At 48.4% G+C, this 22,948-nt stretch overlaps 10 protein-coding genes across 10 annotated transcripts; 2 read left to right on the top strand and 8 right to left on the bottom strand.

Annotated features, from left to right (window-relative positions):
• Positions 1-135: 135 nt before the first annotated feature.
• Positions 136-1,966, bottom strand: DFJ58DRAFT_722851 (PIN domain-like protein; the record flags this gene model as incomplete). The annotated part of the gene is made up of 9 exons (XM_041384928.1): positions 136-178; positions 209-381; positions 427-994; positions 1,042-1,157; positions 1,216-1,279; positions 1,337-1,459; positions 1,512-1,630; positions 1,679-1,815; positions 1,867-1,966. The coding sequence occupies 9 exons, from the start codon at positions 1,964-1,966 to the stop codon at positions 136-138; spliced, it is 1,443 nt and encodes a 480-aa protein (XP_041248922.1).
• A 225-nt stretch (positions 1,967-2,191) lies between these two features.
• On the bottom strand, positions 2,192-2,374 carry DFJ58DRAFT_653100 (uncharacterized protein; the record flags this gene model as incomplete). The annotated part of the gene is made up of 1 exon (XM_041381719.1): positions 2,192-2,374. A coding segment is annotated over one exon (183 nt), but the record flags the coding sequence as incomplete, so codon positions are not given.
• Positions 2,375-5,043: 2,669 nt separating this feature from the next.
• DFJ58DRAFT_763882 (uncharacterized protein) lies at positions 5,044-6,170 on the bottom strand. Its single transcript, XM_041388644.1, has 5 exons — positions 6,000-6,170; positions 5,821-5,932; positions 5,233-5,748; positions 5,163-5,177; positions 5,044-5,113 (listed from the first exon to the last, which is right to left on the bottom strand). The coding sequence occupies exons 1-3, from the start codon at positions 6,136-6,138 to the stop codon at positions 5,376-5,378; spliced, it is 624 nt and encodes a 207-aa protein (XP_041248920.1). The 5' UTR covers positions 6,139-6,170; the 3' UTR covers positions 5,044-5,113; positions 5,163-5,177; positions 5,233-5,375.
• On the top strand, positions 6,152-9,024 carry DFJ58DRAFT_763879 (uncharacterized protein). The gene is made up of 8 exons (XM_041388643.1): positions 6,152-6,182; positions 6,237-7,015; positions 7,066-7,203; positions 7,254-7,638; positions 7,692-7,803; positions 7,853-7,869; positions 7,923-8,589; positions 8,644-9,024. The coding sequence occupies exons 2-8, from the start codon at positions 6,298-6,300 to the stop codon at positions 8,788-8,790; spliced, it is 2,184 nt and encodes a 727-aa protein (XP_041248919.1). The 5' UTR covers positions 6,152-6,182; positions 6,237-6,297; the 3' UTR covers positions 8,791-9,024.
• A 285-nt stretch (positions 9,025-9,309) lies between these two features.
• Positions 9,310-11,412, bottom strand: DFJ58DRAFT_697121 (uncharacterized protein). The gene is made up of 2 exons (XM_041383497.1): positions 11,268-11,412; positions 9,310-11,216 (listed from the first exon to the last, which is right to left on the bottom strand). Exon 2 carries the CDS (start codon positions 11,057-11,059, stop codon positions 9,776-9,778), a length of 1,284 nt encoding a protein of 427 aa, XP_041248918.1. The 5' UTR covers positions 11,060-11,216; positions 11,268-11,412; the 3' UTR covers positions 9,310-9,775.
• Positions 11,413-11,607: 195 nt separating this feature from the next.
• Positions 11,608-12,402, bottom strand: DFJ58DRAFT_837366 (uncharacterized protein; the record flags this gene model as incomplete). The annotated part of the gene is made up of 1 exon (XM_041392371.1): positions 11,608-12,402. The coding sequence occupies one exon, from the start codon at positions 12,400-12,402 to the stop codon at positions 11,608-11,610; it is 795 nt and encodes a 264-aa protein (XP_041248917.1).
• A 676-nt stretch (positions 12,403-13,078) lies between these two features.
• Positions 13,079-13,960, top strand: DFJ58DRAFT_763869 (uncharacterized protein; the record flags this gene model as incomplete). Its single annotated transcript, XM_041388642.1, has 2 exons — positions 13,079-13,235; positions 13,298-13,960. Coding segments are annotated over exons 1-2 (223 nt in total), but the record flags the coding sequence as incomplete, so codon positions are not given.
• Positions 13,961-14,351: 391 nt separating this feature from the next.
• DFJ58DRAFT_763866 (uncharacterized protein) lies at positions 14,352-15,807 on the bottom strand. Its single transcript, XM_041388641.1, has 2 exons — positions 15,462-15,807; positions 14,352-15,399 (listed from the first exon to the last, which is right to left on the bottom strand). Exon 2 carries the CDS (start codon positions 15,394-15,396, stop codon positions 14,602-14,604), a length of 795 nt encoding a protein of 264 aa, XP_041248915.1. The 5' UTR covers positions 15,397-15,399; positions 15,462-15,807; the 3' UTR covers positions 14,352-14,601.
• Positions 15,808-17,343: 1,536 nt separating this feature from the next.
• Positions 17,344-20,436, bottom strand: DFJ58DRAFT_763860 (uncharacterized protein). Its single transcript, XM_041388640.1, is given in 15 exon segments — positions 17,344-17,743; positions 17,796-17,991; positions 18,043-18,119; positions 18,139-18,196; positions 18,339-18,407; positions 18,461-18,907; positions 18,962-18,992; positions 19,050-19,096; positions 19,146-19,307; positions 19,360-19,532; positions 19,581-19,729; positions 19,780-19,906; positions 19,965-20,059; positions 20,113-20,287; positions 20,344-20,436. The coding sequence occupies 14 exon segments, from the start codon at positions 20,175-20,177 to the stop codon at positions 17,601-17,603; spliced, it is 1,839 nt and encodes a 612-aa protein (XP_041248914.1). The 5' UTR covers positions 20,178-20,287; positions 20,344-20,436; the 3' UTR covers positions 17,344-17,600.
• A 723-nt stretch (positions 20,437-21,159) lies between these two features.
• DFJ58DRAFT_722843 (cyclin) lies at positions 21,160-22,918 on the bottom strand (the record flags this gene model as incomplete). The annotated part of the gene is made up of 5 exons (XM_041384927.1): positions 21,160-21,351; positions 21,464-22,003; positions 22,057-22,590; positions 22,650-22,832; positions 22,901-22,918. 5 exons carry the CDS (start codon positions 22,916-22,918, stop codon positions 21,160-21,162), a joined length of 1,467 nt encoding a protein of 488 aa, XP_041248913.1.
• Between the last annotated feature and the right edge of the window lie 30 nt (positions 22,919-22,948).

Below are 22,948 nucleotides of genomic sequence, written 5' to 3'. Positions count from 1 at the left end.
TGTAGTATGTTGCAAGGCTAGTTTGAAATTTTTGAGCGGGATCTCAGGGGCCTGTAACTAGTACTTTGATGTCATTTCACATTTCACACAGTTTACGAGAGCAATGTTAATGATACACGGTGTTATTGATACAGTTTATAGACTAATATACTGCTGTACTGCTTCTGGTGCCATGTGGCTGAGTATGACTGTCAGAACACGCACATACATAGGAGATAATTGGCTGGGAGTAGCGTTGCCCAAAGTGTTGCGTCCAAAGCGCTCACAATTAACTTTAACAATATAAACTTCAATATCGCGCCTCAATGCCATAAGCGTCAAGTGGGAAATGACTCGGAATGTTGGCCGAAGGTTTGGCTGGTCTGCTGAGCGTTTCGGCAACTAAAACACTGGTTAACAGCTGCCGACAAACACCATGCTGCTTACTTTGCATAATGTGCGCAGATATGCACCCTCCCATACACTCCCATACATCTTCTCAATGATGGCGTCATCATCCCAGCCGAAATTCTGACGGCAGAAGTCGGCAAGGCTTGCAAGATCTGGCTGGTGGGATAACACATCTGATGGCAGCATCGTCGTACCACTCCCAGTGGCTGAAAATGATGTGAGAGGATGGACATACTTGCCAAGTAATGCATGTTGTGGGAAATTATGCGGAATACGATCTGCGACGGCCTTGTACCTGTGCTCAAGGAAATTGTGAGGGTCACAAGTGAGCAGAAGACGTAAGTCCTCAATGAGCTCCTTGGCCCGCTTCGAGAATTCATCCGGTGTCAGTGACAGGAAGGCATCAAGCATCATCCGACCTATTTTGCTGTGCTGTGCCACCTTGTGCGCGATTTCAATACCACAACCAGGCACACCTCCATCATAATCATCACCCACGAGCAGGGCGATGAGGAGTCTGTCTCCTCGGGTTAAGGAGCAGCCATGTTCAAGGCCATCTTCTGTATAGACCTGTACATTGAGATAATCCTTGTCTTTTTTTGCGCTACCAAGAATTAATGGTAACGGATTGACAGGAAAGCGATAGCATACCTTCGGATGATGCAGGGAGCACCAAAGATCAAGGTGTCGCTATCCTCGGTCATCACGGCATCGATGACACCATGGGTGTTCATGGCAGCGAGCTCTGCTTCACCTTCACTCGGAGCCTATTTAAGTACCAATGAGACAACGACATCATAAGGGAAATCAGCGACAAAAGCATACCTCAGTCCAATGAAAACCAAACAGCTCCAGCATGCGCTGGAAGTCATGAGTGAGCCAGTGGGGGCTGCTTCTGACCTTTCAACCTTTGTCTGGTAGGCGCCGCAGGCCATCAAAGACAAACACAGCATGCAGGGGCAGCTTGAGCAGCGTGCCTAGTCGGAAAAAAAGTGTGCGCAGCTCTGGTGACTTTCCGGCACCTGCATGGTTCATCCGAAAGACAGCGCACACACTGTGCATCCATGCACTAACAACACAAGTCAGTTCAACCGACGGACAAAAGAAGAGAAGTACTGTACCTAGCATCAATCCCAATCTTGAACAGTTTGACATTGCGGTTGCCGTCAATGACTTCGGTCTTCAGTTCTGACAATGCAAGCTCTTTGAGGGTTCGGTTGTCGGCAGATAAAGCGACTCGCTGCAGAGAGCATCAGCACCTCACCCGAAGTCAAAGTTCTCAGCTCACCTCCCATAGTCCAGGGATTCCCATACTGATCCGTGATGATAGTGCACAAGGACAAAAAATGTTCAAAAGGGGGAAAGAAAGAAAGGGGCTGGGTGCAGGTGTCACCTGACCACTGTTGAAAGCAGCAGTCTCGTCAGCTACAAGAAAGGAAGGTGAGTCTATCAATAAGGCTATAGAAACGAACATACCAGTGTTATGCTTGATGAGGGCGGTCATGACACCACCAGCAGTCTCAATACTGAGCAATAGAGGAGCAACGTCAAGAAGCAGGGGGTTCAAAACGGGCATGAGTGAGGGAAGTGTAGAAATTGATACACCCAAGGAAGGAGTGCATAGTTGATGGCAGGGTGCGCTTAGCATGCTCACAAGCCATCTGCAGATGACAGAGTGCAAGAGTGAAAGCCATTGAAAGTATAATCGAGTAGGGCAGGATTTGTTGGAGTAAGTGTCGTCACAGATAACCTTTGATGTGAGCATGAATGTGAATACGAAAAGATGGTGACCAGAAGGATTCTGGCGCCTCACCTGGTTTATTTCTCGCAATTGGAACATGCCCTGCGCCACAATACTCCAGGATTTGTTGGAGTAAGTGTCGCCACAGATAACCTTTGATGTGAGCATGAATGTGGATACGAAAAGATGGTGACCAGAAGGATACTGGCGCCTCACCTGGTTTATTTCTCGCAATTGGAACATGCCCTGCGCTACAATACTCCAGGATTTGTTGGAGTAAGTGTCGTCACAGATAACCTTTGATGTGAGCATACAAAAAGATGGTGGCCAGAAGGATACTGGCGCCTCACCTGGTTTATTTCTCGCAATTGGAACATGCCCTGTGCTACAATACTCCAGGATTTGTTGGAGTAAATGTTGTCACAGATAACCTTTGATGTGAGCAGAGCCGCTGCTTTGCGGATCTGATGGGTGGTACGAGTGGGAGAGCAGTGCTGCCAGATTTTGTCCAGACGCCCTGTAAAATGTGAGTGCTGAGAACTATGAAATGAAAATAAAAAATGGACTTCTTCTCCGAGTCCAGGGGAGGTGATGTTGTGGCATTGTTGGTGATATTGACCTCAAGGCTCCAGAGTACTGCGCGTGGCAGCATGCAGGATGTGGGAAAATGTCGCGCCCACGTGACTGGGACACCTAAGCCTTATGGTGGCTGTGTAGGACGAGTCCAGGAGAGAAGGAGAATGTTGAGGAGTGCACAAGTGCATGAGCATGCCTAATAATTTGTAAAGTACTGTAAAGTACGATTAGAAATACACTGTAAATTTTGTAAATTTTGTAAATCTTGAACTTCCGGGCAGGCTCCCAGCTGCACCTGCAAACATCATAATTTTTTTTTGCTTCCGCAATTAGGTGCCTGGCGGATGATTTACATTAATATAATTATTACCTAGGTATTATATATATTAATGGCAGTCAACACCTGAGCGCTGAGCGCTGAGCAGTCTGCTTGGTCTGCCAGACTTTGGATGGTGACTTGACTCAGTGATTTGCATTGATACAAGAAAAAAAAAACATTTAATGCTTGCAAGTTTCTAATTAATAGTTCAACTTTCAACACTATGTACTTCGGTCCTGGCTCATCATTGGTGGAAATACACATCAGCGCGAGCAACTCGCGTGCCGAACCCTAAGTTAGGTGCATGCGGCAGGACAATGCAGAATTCCAACCGTGTGTCAGCACAATGCAGAATTCCAACCGCGTGTCACGTGACTTTGGATTCCCAGAATCTGAGACGAATCCCCTTTACAGAATTTACCTTAGCTAATCGTAAATTTCTCCAAATATCCCGACTTGTGCCGGTGATGCTCTACCGCACGGTGTCACAATTTGTCACAAGTGTGACATATGTACTAATGCATAAATCTCATAATGCATAGGGTCGAAGGGGGTCCCGACGTTATGCATTATGAGATAGTGTACTGTAGTTCCAGTAGTGATGTAACGTGTTACTTGTTTACCCAGTTCCATCTCTCTTTTGAAATCTATACATCACAATGAGTATCACGACGAAAGTACAAAAATATTATCGAGCCTCTGGAGAATACCCGACAGGCGTTAACAACTTGGAGCGTTTCTCTCGTGCTACACGCCATCGCCAGTTGACACGCATGCACGCTCCTGGAAAGCAATTGTACTTATGCCTGTCCCTGCATCGGAGTTTCCCACGAGCTTGGTGTGATACTCTCGAAGGCTGAGGATGAGACGTGGTCCCAGCACAAACATCTGCATGATCGAGAAAATTTCAAGATGATCAGTATAAATCAGAGTTCCGGTTTCCAATGCCTGTAGGAATGAAGATCAGTTCCCACATATAGATGCGATTGACAGTCGGCATACCTTGGTCTTCAAATTTGGAGAGAACTGAGATTGGAAGACAGAAACAGCAGCAAAGCTAGCGCGCGCAGAACTTCAGCGGGAGAAGAAACCACATTCAATTACGAGCTCACCTGATAAAGTAAATCACGTGAGTTTTCGTTAACACCGTAAAATAGTCCCCGATAGTCCGTCCCGTTGATGATCGTCGCAGTTCACGGAAGTGTTTTACAGAAATCCAGACTGCAAGACATAATGCGAGGATCTCCCATGCAATGTAGAGTATCCAGGCCATGGAATCAAGTGGGATATCTCCTTCCCATTCATAAGTGCACTGATAAGTACCGGAGAGGATGAGCTCCTCTAGTATTCGTCAAATGAGCCTGATGCACTCTTTCGTCATAATTCAAGCTTACCTCCTAAAATATGAATGTCTCCTATTGCAGTGATCACTCCGCAGGCGAGTGTGGAAGCCACGAATATTACAACGAGAAAGATAAGTATCTTTCTGGATCGCTGATACATGGCATGTAACCGAGTGATCATTATAACTTTTATGATGTTTCAGTTGCTAAAGTCTCGTGAGGTATTGTAGCTGAGTAGCTCACCGCCCAGTATGGTATTTACGGCCACTGTCATCCAATTTAGCGTAGAGTTCAAAATTTTGCCTGAAATCCCAGTTAGTAACAAGCATCGACCCAGGACCAAAAACTTACATCTGTTACGGTCATTATAACCAAAAAGCTGGCCAACAATGTCACTCACCCCTACATAGCAGTGCACGTTATTAAACGGGAATAATAGGCTGCGGTGCAGAATACTCACTACATCTGTCACCGGAAGTGACGGAAGGCTTGCTGAATGCCAACGGTCAGAAGAAACAAGCATGATGAACGCGGGGAAACATACGCAATATGTTGATGTTGATTGTGAAAGATGGCTAATTAAATCGGCGCCAGCTTATAGAAGGCGTGAACATACACAGCATATAGTATTCCAATGTAGCGCACCTAGGACATTGTTGAAATTAGGACGGCTTGCCAATTGTGGTTATAATATAAGCTACGTACACTGATATATAGAAGAGTCATGCAGGACCAACGTTGCATCTTGCCCGAGTCAATTGTATCATCCTGATGTTCATTTAATACTGCTCACCCAGATCAGTTCGAACTATAAAACCATTCGCAGTGAGATGGTTGCTCCGGTAATGGCAGCATTGACCTACCTCTTGTCCGAATGTCAAAGCTGAAAATGTCATAAGGATACCAGCGGTGATCGGTGCCATCTTGCTCACCCCAGTCATATATAACTGCAGCAGATGCGGAAACTGCGCAACCGCAGCCTACAAAATAGCTGAAACCATACAACTCATTGATTAACGGCCACCAGCTGGGATCGTCTGAGACGAAGGGCATATTGGACGGGTGCGATTGAGTAGCGAACTCGATGGACGTGTATCTGAACGCTGTACAGGTTAAAGCTGTTCGTGATGTTAGGAACTTGTTTCCAATGCCGTTCTCGTGACGCATTGCTATTCTTGCCACACTTGTATCGGTTTAGGAATTCCATCAGTAAGATCATCATGATGTGGTTTAAACACAGGTCTAGGAGACGCGCGATAATCGAAAAAGCGTGCTGTCCTAATTTCTCAATGAGCACAGGCATTTCTCCATCTTGCTGACATGGACTTGGGGAGTGTAACCGCATGTAACCGGTGTAACCGCTCATTGACAAGATCACGCTGTCGGAATGATAAGTCAGAACCGAATCAATCGAATATGTCATTGAATCTCCCGGCAAACAGATAACTCACCTCTCCACATTCGGCAGGCTGCCATCATGATCACTGCTGCAACGCCTCCAAACACGCCTCGTATGCCTAATCCAGTATGCCCAAAGTGCTCTCGGATATCGGGTTACATGATCTGATGCAAAGACGATGCACGCACTCCATTAGATCCGGTTAATAGTGACTAGTCCACTGAATCTGACCGATCGATGATGCATGCTGGTCGGACAGGCCGATCCTGATTGATTGGTCTGGTCTAAACATATCCAAAAAAACGAGTCGGACACGCTTGAATGATATCACCCCACATGAAGCCAAACTCCAGTCTTCTTGTTGCATCATAGTAGGCACTGCCGGAAGTGATTTGGTTTTTAATATTAGAGTAGCTACGTAGTTGGTACCCCGATCAGCTTAATATTTATAAACACTCGACAACATACCCGGGCCGTTGAGTTTTCAGTGCTAGCGGCGACCCGCAGCGGCTTCCTCTGCTGGTGCCGCATGAACGCTCTGCGTGCTCGCTCCATAATGGCAAATTTTTGCAAAGTGCCCATCTCCTCATTGCCCCTGCCGCCGTCAAGCCACATCGTGACGCATAACCTTACCCCAGATCCACTTACTACCCCGAGTCCAGCAGAGTTCTTCTCTGATGTCTTGCCTAACAAACCAAGTCTACAGAGGCGTGCAAGGCTACTATCCAAAGAAGCGCACTTCTCGTATGTGAATCCAATGCCACTAGAGTTTCCCTATGAAATCACACCGCCCGACCCACCTGCCGTCATCGAAGACAAGGCTGGTTACATCGAGCAATGGCTCAGTGAGCGCGAAGCTCGTCATCCATCTCCAGTTAGCAGTCAGATCCAGCCTTCATTAAACAAGTATACCTCCAAGCTCAGAGATAGGAAGAGGGAGCTTATCGGGTTGTCTGAGACATGCCTCAGAGACTGCTTGCCACATCTAGACGTTGGCGATGCCTTTGAAGTGCTGGGGAAACCAGCCCTGGCCCCTCTTATAGAAGAGGAGGTTGCTTCGACCTCTTCGCCAGAGGCTGAGGCTATCCGACAGGAATTGGTGGATGTCTTGAGCGGCCATGCCGTTCTGATGGCACCCGAGTCCAGCTCGGCGGGTCCTAGCTTTGCACCCTGGTCCGCCAGATACAGTGGCCACCAGTTTGGCGTCTGGGCTGGTCAACTTGGTGATGGTCGCGCCATTTCAATTCGTCAGTTATCTATCCCACGTCTGCTCCAGGACGTCTTAACAGGTTGTTAGATGTAACACCGCACCCCGAAGACGCTGAAACCACATACGAACTACAGCTGAAGGGTGCTGGGCGGACCCCCTTCTCCCGCACTGCGGATGGTTTAGCTGTGCTTCGCTCATCCATCCGAGAATACCTTTGCTCAGAAGGTGCGGATGTTCTTGCTGGTAGTACCGGGCTTGCACTATCCAAATCATAGCCATGCATGCACTCTCGATCCCGACTACCAGATCATTAAGTCTAATCTCCCTCCCTGACTTACCAGTCATACGAGAGCGCACAGAAACCGCCTGTATCTTCACACGCGTTGCGGAAACATTCATACGTATCGGCAATTTCGAAGCCCTCAGCCCTCCATCCAATTCTTTCTTCCTCGGCGGCGGTCAGCAAGACGCAGACTACGAGGCTTTGCGACAGTTGGGTGAGTGGGTTGCGAGGAGAGTGCTAAAGCTGGAAGGCATCAACTGGGAGGCTGGTGATGCTTGGGGTAAAGAGCTCCTGTTTGATGTTACAAGACGAAATGCACGTATGGTGGCTGCTTGGCAGGCCTATGGATTTATGCATGGTGTTATGAACACGGACAAGTGAACTTCTCTTCCCACTTCTAATTTTTAGGCGACTTACTATTTGGTTTCAGTATATCAATCCTTGGGCTGACGATAGATTACGGGCCATATGCATTCATGGACGTCTTCGATTCTTATCATATCTGCAATCATAGTGACGGAGAAGGTCGCTATGCATACAAGGTGGGTCAAACACTATTCACGCTCGCTCGTACGCTGACGCCCAACCCAGTATCAACCAAACATGATGTTGGTCTTTTAAGTGACAACTGTTTTCCGACATTCTAACAACGCACTTGCAGCGTCTACGCTTGTCGTGCTCTCCTCGACGCACTCTCCCCACTCATCGGCGCAGAAGCCGCACAAGGCAACAAAGCAGTCCAACCCGGCTGGGCATCTTCAGCCACACCTGAAACACTCGTCTCATGGCGCACAGCCGGCAAAGACCTTTCTAAAGTAGAAATGGAACAGATCATCGAAGAAACCTGTGCCATAGAATACGGAAACTTGATGCGCAAGCGCCTGGGGCTCCGTCGTCAGGAGAAAATGGACCAGCGGGAGATCGTGCAACCACTTTTGGACATGATGGAGGCGCAGCAGTTAGACTTCCATGGAACGTTTAGACGGCTTGCGTTTTTCCACACTGGGATGATGAAGGAAGATAATAGTGATAGATTGGAGGCATTCATCAAGGGGATCTTGAGCGGGACGCCTGATCGGGATCGTATGGATCATGGGAAGGTTACTGAAGAATGGATGGCTTGGTTGGACAAGTACAATGCGCGCATTGAAAGCGAGCGCCATGGAGAAGAGTGGGCTGGTGAGGCTGACTTTGACAGTGCCAGACAAGACGCCGCAAAAAGTGCGAACCCGCGTTTTGTACTCAGACAGTGGGTGCTTGAGGAGCTCATCAAGAAAGTCGAGGGTGACCATGAAAGTGGGAAACGTATCATGGCTAAAGTGATGCAGGTGAGACACCCACCATGTATATGCGGTTGATAGCAGCTCACTGTGACCTTCTAGATGGCATGCAAGCCTTTCGAACCGTGGGGAGCAGAAGGTGACGACACACCAAGCGATGATCTCCCAGCAGAGATAAGAGAGGAGAGACGTCTGTGTGGGCTAGGAGACAAGAGATTTTTAGGCTTCCAATGCAGTTGCTCAAGTTGAAGTTGATCAGAGGATATCTATTATCAACCAACAACCACACGGGTTACCGATATGAGCCCAATAACTATACGGCGATGTTCTAGCGTGAAAACAAGAACCGACTGAAGAGGAGTCCTTGTTTATATCAGTCACGGTAGTCCTATTTGTTTTTGCTTCAGAGTGAAGTCCTCTGTACATCTTCCGCCTTCTTCTGTATGCATTGGGGGGAATATACTTGAGTTTATGTGATCCGAACTTGTACCAAGTACGTCCTAAGTTGTCAATCGTGGTCCACCTGCAAGATGTCATCCCTGCAGGAACTACACATGCTCGTTTAGCTTCGGAATTCGCTTGCGGCAAGTTACTCCTGCGAAGGACATCATAGGCTAGCTATTTCAGCAGTTAGAAATCATATTTCAGTCCAAGGCACCCCGAAGCACTGGCAGAAGCTTGCTAGCACCCATGCGACCAAAGAATCGGAAATCCAACTCCCAACATTAATTGCAATATTGTGCTAAAGCTTCTCACGAAGCTTGACTTGATCACCCAAGCAACGCCCATCATGCATCAGTCACGGACTTTGACGTCCTGAAGACCCAGCACAAGTAACAGCGCCGACATTTTCAAGTCTACCTCATACACAATTGAAGGTTCCTACGAGATCTAGACACAGACGGTAAAGCCAGTAACCATAAATATAACAGATCTACTACTTAGGGACAAGTGCAAGATGGATAGCAAGTAGTAATGCACAAGATGTAACACAACAGGGAAATCAAGCTAAGCGCAAAACAAACTGTTCCAACGCGAAAGGTCAAGGAGTGACAAAGTGGGAGGGTGAACGTCGATACCGGACCGTAAAGCGCCATAAAAACAGTATGAAAGTGGGATGCGCGGGGAACAAATATGAAATAATGTATACGTACTCAAGATAGCGGTATGTATTGGTGCGAAATGAAGTATGCACATATTAATAGAAGGCGAAGCGTCTTGTTTTGAAAGTGGATCATCTAAGTGGCACTTGCGTTGGAGGATATGGGAAGGCTGCCACGCTCACGGCGTCAACTTCATCACAAGACATGATTGTTGAGTTGTGAGAGTAATTCGATGATCGCATAGACGACACGCGTAGACCTGCTTCCGCTGGCATGTCTAGTGCAGCGATAAGACATTGCATAGCGCGGGAATTGTTGGAGCTGGCATCGCTATTTGAGCGAGCTTCAACTTCAAGGAAAGGTCTCGGAGTGGGAGTATTTGAGTCAGCGAAGGGGTTGGATTCGGGCGTGGTGTTAGAAAGGAGTGTGCGCTTTTGGGGTTTCTCCTGCGCGTTGAAGAACGGGTTAGTGACGCGTCGGCTAACGCCGCTCTTGACAGAAGCCGCATCCGCGAAAGGATTGCGCGAATCGCCTGCTTCTGACATCTCTGAACCATATACATCAATATGGCCAACTTCTGCACTCTCCCAGCGATGTGACCCAGACGCGGTTGCGGGTGGAGTGAACTTGGCCACGCTCATTGTAGGTGACATGTTACTAGATAGACACGAGCGCATGGAGAGGAACGAATCCCCGCCAACAGTATCGCCGTCCCATGAAATGGTTGGCACACCATCAGCTTGGGTACGGCCCATAAACCGCTGTACAGGTGGAGGTTTGGTGACAACCACGTAACCTAAATCTGCAGATTTTGATGCCATTTCCTCAGCCAAGCCAGGATGATACTTGGCAAAGTGCTGCATCGTGCCTATGGACTCGCGGTTTCCATGGTCATCAGAGGACTTTTCTCCAGAGGTTGTGCTGGGTGTACGATTGAACATCGCGCCCAACTTCTCCATCGGCCCAGATGGAGGCCTTGGCAGCCTATACTGTTGAGCCTCCTTGTCTTCATTTAGGCGGTCCCAAGGCTGTAAATGAGAGCGCCGGCGGGACAGGTTATTCGCAGCATTGCGGGACTGCGAAGCGTTCCCACGACGCTGCGGCTTTTGTCGTCTTGAACAGTAGACCGCCAAAGAGATTACCAATACGAGTAGGATGAATGCGCCGACGCAGGCACCAATAACGGTGCCCAATGATATGTCATTTCCAGAGGAACTGGGCGAGGTAGTCACAGCAGGTGCAGCTGATGACGAAGTCAGTGATGCGGACGGTGTGGAGGAGGCGAGTTGAATGCCCGTCGAGGAACCAGAATCAGGTGCCGGTGTGGTGTTTTGGATGAGAGCAGTTGCGGTCGGTAAAGTGTTAGTGTTTATCACGGATCCGGAGAGACCACCCAGCGAGCGAGGTTGGTACATGGTTGAATGGTATGGTGTTGATTACAACGGAAATGACTGGAACGACCGAAGTCAAGAAAAGAGTGTACCGCAGAGTTCCTGTACTACGGAAGGGAATGAGAGCAATGGCTGGAGGATACTATTGAGAATGAAATAATGTTGTGAACGAATAGGCTTGCTGCCGAATAGGTTAATAACACCTAGCACACAATCGAACGATGATACTTACAGTCAGTCGAGCGAGCAAAAAATTTGCACGTCGCTGCTCGTTGAGGCACCGCCTTGGTCGTTGACGCTGGCAGTGTTGAAGAACCGTAGACAACACTACAAGTTATTAAGCGCTAAGATATGGCAAGATTGATATTTTGTTTACTATGAAACGTAATGCTGCAGCCGGTCCGTGGCAGTCGGCTCTTTTATGCTGAATCATTAATGTCATGGCGATAATCAACTACAAACGGGAGAAACTGTTGACTACTCTAGCATGGCGACGAACTGCGACGAACCACACGAAACGCCCAGTTTCCGAAAATCGTTCTTTTCATAACTCCAATCACCCACGTCCCCCACTAACTCAGAACGCCAGCTTCTTCAACGCGATGTAAAAGGAGCTCGTATTCGGGGAAGAGCAGCGTCGTCATCCTTTTCGTGAATGCTAGCAGGGTGGGATTCCTTAGCACCATATCCGCCCAGTACGGGTTCCCACTCGTTGCCAGTGTATTGGCGAGGAAAGCATAGACGATAAGATCAATGCATGTCGGTTGTTCGCTGTCGTGGAAATACAAGTGGCCCGACAGCCTTGCTTCGAGAGCCTCGAAAGCCTCTTTTTGCAAAGACTGAGCTTCTGCCTGGGAGTGACGCCCTATCCCAGCGTTCCAAATTGACTTCATCAGCTTCCTCCTAAAAAACCAAGATATGATCGGCCGCACGGGCCAGGCTATACCACCAAATGTCTCTTCGGCAGTCACTGCATAGTTCTCGTCTATGTACCACCGATCTCGAACGATGGCAGAGTATAGCAGTTCTTCAATATACGCCTGCCATGCTCTCGACTCACCCTTTTGAGCAGGAGTCAAGCCGGCGGCGGCGTCCGGGTCTTTGATGAGCCCGTTCTCGATGAGATAGCGGATGATAAAATGAGAATCCGAGATAGTGACAGTTTTTTTGTCATGCTTGATATCGGCGAAGGGAACTTTGCCCTTGGGAGCTTTCATTGGGATTGTCTCGCCCACTTCGTATGATATGCCGCTAAATCTGAGGAATGTTTCTAGCTTTTGGCAGAAGCCAGACGAGCTAGGTGCATTGGGCGGCTTGGCGACACCCCAGAGTACGACATGGGGGCGTGATTCAAGTTCGGTAGACATGATCTGTAGAGATATATTGGTTTTGAGTCAGAGGCCAATCAGATTTCAGCGATGGCAAGACAAACCTATTGAAGGCGACGTTCAGACTTGTAAGTCGAGATACTCAATCTTCTAGTAGTTTTATAATATTAGTGTTGCACATAGCTTGTCTTTGTCATTAAAGAGCAAGGTTTGCTCGCCCAGGCCTGCGGGTGAATCGTGGGTGGGCGGTCCAGGCTGTGGTTGATTCACCTGCCGCACAGGTACGGGCAGTACAGTCTATTCCGAAAGTCTTGACTCATGTGTTTCAAAGTGGCGGTTCAAAAATAGTGAAAATGTTAAAAATTAATTTAAATCAGTTTCAAGCTTTGTAGGGCTCTGAATACACTAAGATATCTCGCACCTATTTCTCACTCGGACTTCCCATGGTCTACCAGAGGATCAGTCCTGACCGGAAAGAACGAGCTCTGTACCTGTATTTGGAGGAAGGATGGGAGATGATCGAGCGCTCAGCACATGCTGTTGCCCCTGAAAAAGTATAGAGCAGTGGGAGGCCAATTATGATCTACATGGATGTATTAACCCTCACATGCGCACACCAATCATAGGTGCGGTAAGCCCGCTGGCTTACCTGAGTTCCATAAATACTGTCTGCGGTACCGGGTAATCAAGCTCAAGCGTGAGCTTTATGTAAACTGTTGAGGTGACCCAGAGGTCCCACGCTTGTTCGAAGTGAGAAATGGCAGTAAGTACTAAGCAATGCTGCTCTCGGTTCACCAGCCATCCTGTTCTCTCTCTCTTCTCACCCATCATTTGTTGATATCTCTTTCAATTGGTGTATGCGCTCGTAGAATGTGTGTTCTGTTGTCTCTCGGATTTCGTGGTGCTGACTTCTCGTGTCCATCGGCGTGAATAGCCTTTCCAGACTTTTGGACGGTTGCACTTTGAATCTCATGTTTAATATTTATACCCATTGCAGTATCTTTCGGCTTGTTGCTACCCGTGGTGATCTGTTTCCGACAACTGCATCCTCAGCGGCATTGAGATAGCATGATGATCCTCTGTGGTTTCATTGCGAGGATACCTCTTATCACAGCAGTTTGCAGTGCTTGCCGGCTGCTGTTTTGATGTCTACCGCCCAATCTTTTGTTGCCCTGCCTGCTGCACTAAGAAAGACGCTACTGCAGTCGTCCTGGCTGATTTTTTCAATCAGCGCACCGAGCTTCCCTGACGGGTACTGACTTCTTGTTCGCACAGTTGTCCAATGCCTCATCGCGTATTGCCTGTATCTATGATGGGCCACTCTCATCACTGTGCATTTCTGTGACGTGTATGGTGGAAAAGTCGCCTCGGCTCTCTGCCAACCACCGTCTCTCGCCGTGTTTCTCGATCAATATGCGAAGCTTCTACTTTGGATATGCTGTGGCTAACCTTGCCTTTGTCGGAGAAGTTGTCCCATGCCCTTCGCGCTCTGAACCACCCTGACATATCCTTTTGTGGTCGTCAACAGCCTGAATGTCCGTTCTTTGATAGAAGCCTGATCTTATCGCAAGCCGTACAATGGGCTCGCTAATGGAAACGCTCTATCAAGCTGGCGCTAATATGCTGGCAAAGACTCATTGCGCCAGAAGAGACACCATCGTGACACTTTTGCCCTTTCTCGATATCTCTCAGTTCACGGATGACGAAATCGTGTGTCATATATTATGTTCCGACTTTGGGCCCACTATCATAGACTGCATCTCACACTCATTATCCTCTGCCAAAGAAATCAAGGAATCAACGTGGAAAGGTGCAACGAACCACTTTGAAATCAGGGTAATGAAATGTAAGAACGCACATTAGAGTAGTTTGTTTGGCTTGTAACTATAAAACGTATGGGGGAGAATGAACTTGCAGGCTTACTATTGCTCATGAACACCACAGAAAGACACCAAGCAAAGAAAGAAAATGGTCGGACAAGTACTCAGAGTTGGGGACTGGCGGCGAGCCGCCACTATGATTAGGTACTACGAAACGTAATGCTGCAGCCAATCCGCAGCAATCAGTTTGCTGAATCACGACAACAAGTTTTGGACTTGAAGTGTACATTAATGTCATGGCGATAATCAGTTACAAACGGGAGAAACGGTTCATTACTCCAGCATGGCGACGAACCACACGAAACGCCCAGTTTCCGAAAATTGTTCCTTTCATAACTCCAATCACCCATGTCCCCTGCTAACTCAGAACGCCAGCTTCTTCAATGCGATGCAAAAGGAGCTTGTATTCGGGGAAGAGTAGGGTCGTCATCCTTTTCGTGAATGCTAGCAGGGTGGGATTCCTTAGCACCATATCCGCCCAGTACGGGTTCCCATTCGTTGCGAGTGTATTGGCGAGGAAAGCATAGACGATAAGATCAATGCATGTCGGTTGTTCGCTGTCGTGGAAATACAAGTGGCCCGACAGCCTTGCTTCGAGAGCCTCGAAAGCCTCTTTTTGCAAAGACTGAGCTTCTGCCTGGGAATGACGCCCCATCCCAGCGTTCCATATGGACTCGATCACCCTCCTCCTAAAATACCAAGATATGATCGACCGCATGGGCCAGGCCATGCTCCCAAATATCTCCTCGGCAGTCACTGCATAGTTCTCGTCTATGTACCACCGATCTCGAACGATGGCAGAGTATAGCACCTCTTCAATATACGCCTGCCATGCTCTCGACTCGCCCTTCTGAGCAGGAGTCAAGCCGGCGACGGTATCCGGATCTTTGATGAGCCCGTTCTCGATGAGATAGCGGATGATAAAATGAGAATCCGGGATAGTGACAGTTTTCCCGTCATGTTTGATGTCGGCGAAGGGAACTTTGCCCTTGGGAGCTTTCATTGGGACCGTCTCGCCAACTTCGTATGATATGCCACTAAATCTGAGGAATGTTTCTAGCTTTTGGCAGAAGCCAGATGAGCTAGGTGCATTGGGTGGCTTGGCGACACCCCAGAGTACGACATGGGGGGGTGACTCAAGTTCGGTAGACATGATCTGCAGGGATACATTGGCTTTGAGTCAGAGGCCCATCAGATTTCAGCGATGGCGAGACAAACCTATTGAAGGCGACTGTTCAGACTTGTAAGTCGAGATGCTAATAGTTTTATAAAGTAGTGTTGCACACCAATGTGCAGAAGCACCAGGTTTAACTGCGGATTTGTTCACAATGACGCGAACGGTTTGGCATGTCAGACTGTCTTTGTCATTACTCGGAGATCCTGCGGCCGCAGTCAGTAAAGTCGGTTAACAATGTTGACAATGACAAAGGTACTACTAGCCGCCAGGCCCATGTGCATGATAGGTACCAATCTGAGATTGTACCTTGAAGCGCGTTATGTTTCACTGGAGTCTGGTTCACTGGTGGGTCGACCGGGATCACCGGTTACCTGTGCACCTTTCGAGAGGTGTGACGCCGCTGCGCCAGCCAGTGTGACATTCATCACGTGTCAGGTGCCTTGGCGGGGGCCTTAGCCTGAGGTCATCACGGCATCAGGGTCTTTTTCCGCTGGCCAGCCTGCACCTTGCACTGGCAAATTATGGACAGCGAAGCGGAACCTACAGCCTAGTAACCAGATCAACGAGTCTCGGTATGTCTCAACTACAGCCACCTTAACAGTACTGATTGAAGTACTGCCAGTCTGCCACCATAGATCAGGAGATAGCCGCGAGGCGCACGCCACGCACTACATTTCAATGGAGTCGTGTCCCTAGTTCTAGGAACTCACTATCTACAATGACCGACATGATCCTGAGAAACAAACACCGTGTAGCGACCAACATGCATGATGGAGCCCGTGTTTTCAAAGGTTTTCAAGGTGACTATCACCAAGTTTTCATCAAAGTTCCAAGACTACTATTACCTGATCAATGGTGACATTTAAGTGGTGTCATGTTCCTAGCTCTAGGATTTCACTATCTACAATGACCGACATGATCCTGAGAAACAGGCATCATGTAGTGACTAACATGCATGACGGAGCCTGTGTTTTCAAAGGTTTTCAAGGTGACTGTCACTAAGTTATCATCGAAGTTCGAAGACTATTAACTGATCAATGATGATCACACACGTCGAAGTCCGCACGATGTAAAGCTGTGAAGCATCGGGATTAAATTCTACAGGATCACAAGGTTGATCAACTCGTCAGGTATTATTATGTATCACATCCTATCACATCGGAGCATTCACTATGTGAGGGGTTTTCATTCCACAGCGACGGACATCAGCGGGCATCAAATGACAGGGGCTCCATTTAGTGATTCATCCTGAATCGTGCGATCCTCTGATATGTTGCTGTTGGTTAAATGTTGGCCACCACTGGCGGCCACCCTTTTCGGCTTCCGAGTCGCGGGTTCTCCATTACCGCAACTCCGGTGATTCACCTACTGGTCCACCGTATTGACGTCGAAGAGGACGGCAAAGCGCTGCGAATATTTTAATGCCTTGTCATTTCCCCCTCGATAAGCAGCCTTTTGGCGAGAGTTTAGGGGTGTCTCCAAGAATGGCCGTCAATCATTCATGAGGGAATCAGTCCAGGATGAACTCAATTGACTTGGATCCGAGAGTTAGGCAGATTGCTTCCGGTCTGGTCCGGTCTTCTTCATTCCACACACGCGCGTGCTGTTGCAGACATGTCATCTTCATTCGAGATACGTGGACCGTGGACCTCGGCTTTCCTAACCCGTCTGGTGACAATCAACCGCACATGGTTACAAAGGAATCTCACTCGCTCCTAGCGCTTGCCGGGCTTGATATCGTTGGTTATCGAAGGGGGAATTGCTGCGGCTGGTGAGTCGTCACATTGTCATGATACAGTCTCGCAACGCAATGCAAGTTTCGATACTGTTTCAATGGTCAGCATCTGGGTCTGCGATCCGGAATAGAAGCTACAACCTCTAGCAGCTAAACCATATTGTGAATGAATGGATATTTTATTTGGCCATCTACGCTCATATAAGTTCAGGTACGTAAGTACTACCTTTGGCTCAAGTACGACACTAAGTTATCAACTAGTAATGATTGACCAACGATAAGTAGGAGTAACTGATGAAGGTCCGGCGTTGAGTGCACAAACACATTTGTACTCTCCCCCAAATGTGATCCGCAAGCCGAATGCTATGACCCTACATGCATGACATGTGCACAAATAATAATACAAAGGAATAGGTAGATACAGTTCCAAAAGTGTATGATACTCTTACAACTTAGCTTTCAACGCCTTTCCAGCGTCTCTCACAGCATCTTTTGCAGTCTCTACAACCGACGCTTTGTTCTCAAAGTTGCCCATTATTTGTTGCATACCTTCAGCTGTGGTAGTAGGGTGTATAGCACGACCATCATCTACAAGGCGTACATCAGTCTCCTGTTCTAGAACTGATTTCGCGTAACGTACCAAAGTTGGTGAAAACATCCCATTTGGAGATGATATCTTCCGGTGTGAGCACTTTGTTGGTAGGGAACCCGTAGCCGCCAGCACGCTGCCACCGAGTCTGCGCTGCCCATCCACCAGAAATCTCAAACAATTGTCCTGTCGTCTCGGTGTTTGCTTCGCTCGTGAGGTAGCCGACGACTGGTGCAATGTAATCGGGCTGCGGGAAAGGCAAGGTGAATGGAATATCTGACTAGTGAAAAAATCAGACCTTGTATGCATCGACCATTTCTTGTGGCCAGATGGTCATCGTCATGGCAGTGCCCGCAGGAGGGAGCGATGACATTGCTCAAGATGTTGTATTTACGGCCTTCAAATCCAAGCGTTTTGGTGAAACCCATGATACCAGCCTTAGCTGACGAATACTGTATTGATGGCCATCAGCACTAGCATGAAGACACTAGAAGAAATGCCTTGCATTCGTCTGGCCGAAGTTACCATCTGCGAACAAAGGACTTATGAGAGACATGGATATACCAAAAACAAACGAAACGTACAAATACCGACTTGTGAGCAGGTCGTAACAATACGACCGTATTTCTGCTTCTGGAAAATAGGCCAAACAGCTTTTGCGCACTTCACCGAATATCAGACACGATCAATTAATTACCTGAAGATGAAAGTGATACCTTGTATGTACCACGCAAATGCACTGCCACGACAAGATCCCACTCCTGCTCGGACATGGCGGTGAATGAGCGGTCTCTCAGGACACCAGCATTCGCTACAAGAACATGTACGCCTCCAAATGCGTCCAAAGCTGTCTTGACAATGGCCTCGCCATCTTCTGCCGAGCAAACTGCAGGAACTGCTTTGCCCCCAGCTGTGAAAGCCTGCATCAAATTGGGGACATCGGTTGAAAATGACAACCTACCCGACTTGATTTCGGAGCACACAGCATGCGCTCCTTTCTCACTAACGTCGTTGACAACCACATTTGCACCAAGGCGCGCATACATGAGTGCATATGCGCGTCCAAGACCAGCACCAGCACCCGTGATAATGACAGTTTTGTTGTCGAAGCGAACCGGTGGTGCTGACTGGGGATTTGGAGGCATCGCAGAAGCAAGTTCGAGCTAGGGAACAATATAATCAGAAGATATCCAAGACAAATTCTTTCTGTCGCGTACAGTGCTATCAACATCGGACACGGACTCCGGGCTGCAAGAAGGAAGATCAATTGAACCCAGGTTTCCTACCGTAACGAAACGTACTTACTGGCTCACTTCCGAGAAATCGGTCACTCCTGACCACTTGAGTTTGACCTGCAACTGAAGTTAGTTACTGCAGGATGCATGTGTCCAGCCGACTGACAGCTGAAGGAGTAAACGTATCGTCCGTCTTCCAGACGGTGCCTTTGCTGCGTTCCCATCGAAGCTCTGTGACAAATCCAGCGCCAATCTCAAACACTCTGCCAGAAGGGTTCGGTCCATCAGGATGGCACACAGCAGCGACGAAAGGCGCCACGAATTCCGGCTGCCAAATGAGATTGATGCATGAAGGAATGACGTCCTCAAAATCCACAAACCTTCAGATTCGCGAGCATCTCCGGAGACATGATTGTCGCAGTCATAGCTGATGCAGCAACAGGCGCAATAGCGACGGCGCTGATGTTATATTTCGCACCTTCTCGTGCCAACGACTTCGTGAATCCAATTAAACTCATTTTAGCAGCACTGTAGTTCGCCTGGCCAAAGTTCCCTGTACAAAATTCTAAGATGACGCGCATACAGTCACACAGCAACTCACCGTGAATACCAGCTGCACTAGCGGTGTTAATAATGCGCCCGAACTTCTGATTCCTGAAGTGCAGCCAAGCAGCTTTCGTACACGAAAATGCACCCTTGAGATGCACAGAGATGACCTGGTCAAACTCGGCATCCGTCATGTTCTTAAACCTACCAATCCCATCAGCACTTCCAAACCACGTTACCAAGACATAACTAACCCTCTGTCCCTCAGAATACCAGCATTGTTAATGAGGATTGATACACCGCCAAAAGCACTTATAGCGCTCTGAATCACCGCAGCACCATCAGTCACAGAAGAGGTGTTTGCAATGGCGCTCCCGCCAGCTGCAATCCAACGCGACGTCACATCTCCGGGCCGGAACAAGCGAATGGACGAGCGCACCTTTCTTTATTTCATCCACAACTTTTTGTGCAGCCTCTGCATTGAAGTCATTTACAACAACGTTCGCACCGCGCGACGCGAATAGCAGCGAGTATCTGCCCCATTCATTTCGGTCATAGCCCGAGCAGGAGACGAACGGATTACTTACGCTTTCCCGAGTCCACCACCTGCACCAGTGATTACGACAGTTTGGCCTTTGAACGATAGAGACATTGTTATTGCAGTGTATGACAAGAGGAAAGTGTGAAGCGTAACAGACAGGTTACAATATTTAGCCAATCTTCAAGTGATACGTAGGTGTGTGCACACGAACTAGAATTGGCCTAGGAGCCGACGTAACAATCACGTGAATCCTGAAACATCTCGGACCGGTACTTACACTCATCAACGTGATTGATGTGACGGCGACGTGGCAAGCCGCAACCTCATGCAATGGACGAGAGAGATGTATAAATAATGATGTATATTGAGGAATGAGATTGATGAGACGCGCCCCGCGCAGCATACACGAGCAAGTATATACTGTCCACGCAGGCCAACCAAGACAAACTAAAAATTAAGAAGCCTGTTGACAAATCGAGATCACAAGGAATATATAAATCGATAGATGAACAATGCCTGCAGAAGAGCGGCGTGGAATAAATGCCGACAAACGCCAGCGGGGATAATTTTGAAGATATAGAATGCAACTGTGCAAATAACTGGTGTGAAGTGAATTGAAAAATAAGGACAATGGCAAATAAAGTGCAAAGCAAGAGAGAGAAAACAGAGCGGACGGTATGCAGCGGCATGGGATGAATGATGGCTGCTAGAGTGTGCGGGAAGGTTCATAGGCAAAACGGACATGTAAACCTATTTATGAATACGATGCGTTTCGGCGATGGGCACAGTAACGGAGTGCAAAAGTGATAAGGAAATATGAAATGAAAAATAATGAAACGATATGGAGATGCTGCAAAAATGGGATGCATGGGAGAGCAGAGCAGAGCGAGAAAGACATAATAAGAGACATGGCTGGGTGGAATGCGTAATCAGACAGTTGAGATTGCAATGATGCCAGAGTGAAACAGTATGTCAAGCACAGAATGAGATGAGATGCAGGCAGATCGGGAACCCATAAACTTTTGGACGAGAGGAATATTCAAGCCGTGACCTGGGAGTTATCTCTAGCCGCAGGGCATTAACTACGCCAGTCCTAGGCTTCGTCCACGTTCGACTTCGCCCACTCGATTGCAAACAGTGACGCCTTCAGAAACTTCTTGTTGGCGTATTTCTGGCAGACATACTGGCTCGCGAAGTTGTCTTCAAGTAGCTTCTCGCATATCCATTGGTGTCCGGGCTCGAGGTGCTCCGCGACGAAGCTTGAGTGGAACACAAACGACTCATTCTAAAAAAGGAAATCACAAACAAAAAAGTCAGTCACATGATTCACAGCCATCATAGACACGCGTTTGCATCGTGCCCATGATACAAAAACCAACAGAGGAGGCGGTACTCACCCAGTCGCCCCCCAACATCCTCCTAGCACTGTACATCCCCACTGCAGCAATGAGACTCGGCTTACACCGCAAGAATCTGTGATCTAGGAGCGTCACCTCCGTCAAGAATTTGCCGAGCGTCCTCGTTTGGATATCATAGTTATCGGCCTTGCTGATACGACGCATCCAGCTGTAGGGTGAGCAGTATTGCGAGACCTTGAAGTCGAGCGTCTGCAGCACGATGCGCTCGCCTTTGAGGATCTCCTCCTTCGTATAGCCGTTCTCGGTAATGAAGACGAACTCGTCGACGCTGGGTGCGAGGATTTCTTCGTACTTGGCGGCGATGAACATAGCAGTAACGCCGACAAGCTGAAGCTTGACTAGGGACACGACACGTCTTGTGAGGAAACGATCGACGATATTTATCGCGATCCAAAGCGTCTCCGGTAACATGTGCCAGCGCAGGTGCACTTGGAGGAGCCAGTCGACCAGTGTTTGGCGCATTGCCCAGGTGATTTCGTTCTGACCATCCATATAATCAGGATTCGGCATCACATCATCCTGGAAGTAATGGTCAGCACATCCAAGAAACAAGGGAAACAGACGTGACGCACTTCGAGGTCGTTCATGTATTTAAAAATTTCCTCCGAGTACTCCGAGACCATCGTCGTGTCGAGATAGTCAACCTCATCTTCAAACGTCTCCTGGATCTCTACGATCTCCCGATAATGTCTCATGGCACGCTCTGTATCCACGTCGGGCCATATACGGGGCGACTTCGCAACCGCAATGGATGATTTCTCCTCTTGTTCTGGAGCAACTTGTTCCTGTACACCTACCATCTCATCTACCTCCTTCTCGTTTATGATGCTGAGCTCAGGGTCCTCCTCGATATCTTCCACGTCCATGTCGTTCTCCTTCTCTTCTTCAGCTGGAATGACTACTTGTACAGCGGGTTCTTGCCGCGATGCGCGTTTGAATACGGATGTCCGTGATGCACGTGAAGTAGGGCGTTGTGCGACGCTGTCCGTGCGACCTGGCCCGAGAGGGACGCGTTGTGGACCGGTGGCAGCTGCTAGCGACGACGACCGTGTACGCTTGAGCCCCGCGTCATCTTTCACAGCATCCTTGCCTTTACCAGCAACGTCCTGAAGTCGCGTAACCTTCAGAACGTTGGGAAAGGTGAAAAATGAAGGACACGACAAACCTTGCGGTTGATCGCGGTGGTGGTGACCTCACCAAGCGCTGGGCGTTGTGGACCATTCTTTAGGCCATTTAGGACGACAGAAGCGCGAGTTGCAACTCCCTGGGCAGACGTCTGACGGGAGTGCTTGCTGGTGGCATTTTCATCTGCATTCTTGCGTGTGACGCCGATGCGACGAGTCTGAAGCTGTGCGATGGATCACCGTGATCAGCGATCAAAGTTGTAAAAAAAATCTGAGACAATAGACTACGTACGCGAGTGTTGTTGGCCATGATATCTATTGAAATACAAGGCGACTTTAT

This window comes from Suillus subalutaceus, assembly GCF_016647625.1.
Source record: "Suillus subalutaceus strain FC151 chromosome Unknown DFJ58scaffold_10, whole genome shotgun sequence".
Taxonomy (NCBI): domain Eukaryota; kingdom Fungi; phylum Basidiomycota; class Agaricomycetes; order Boletales; family Suillaceae; genus Suillus; species Suillus subalutaceus.
Note: the sequence above shows the minus strand (reverse complement) of the source record. Positions and strands in the feature narration are given on the sequence as shown.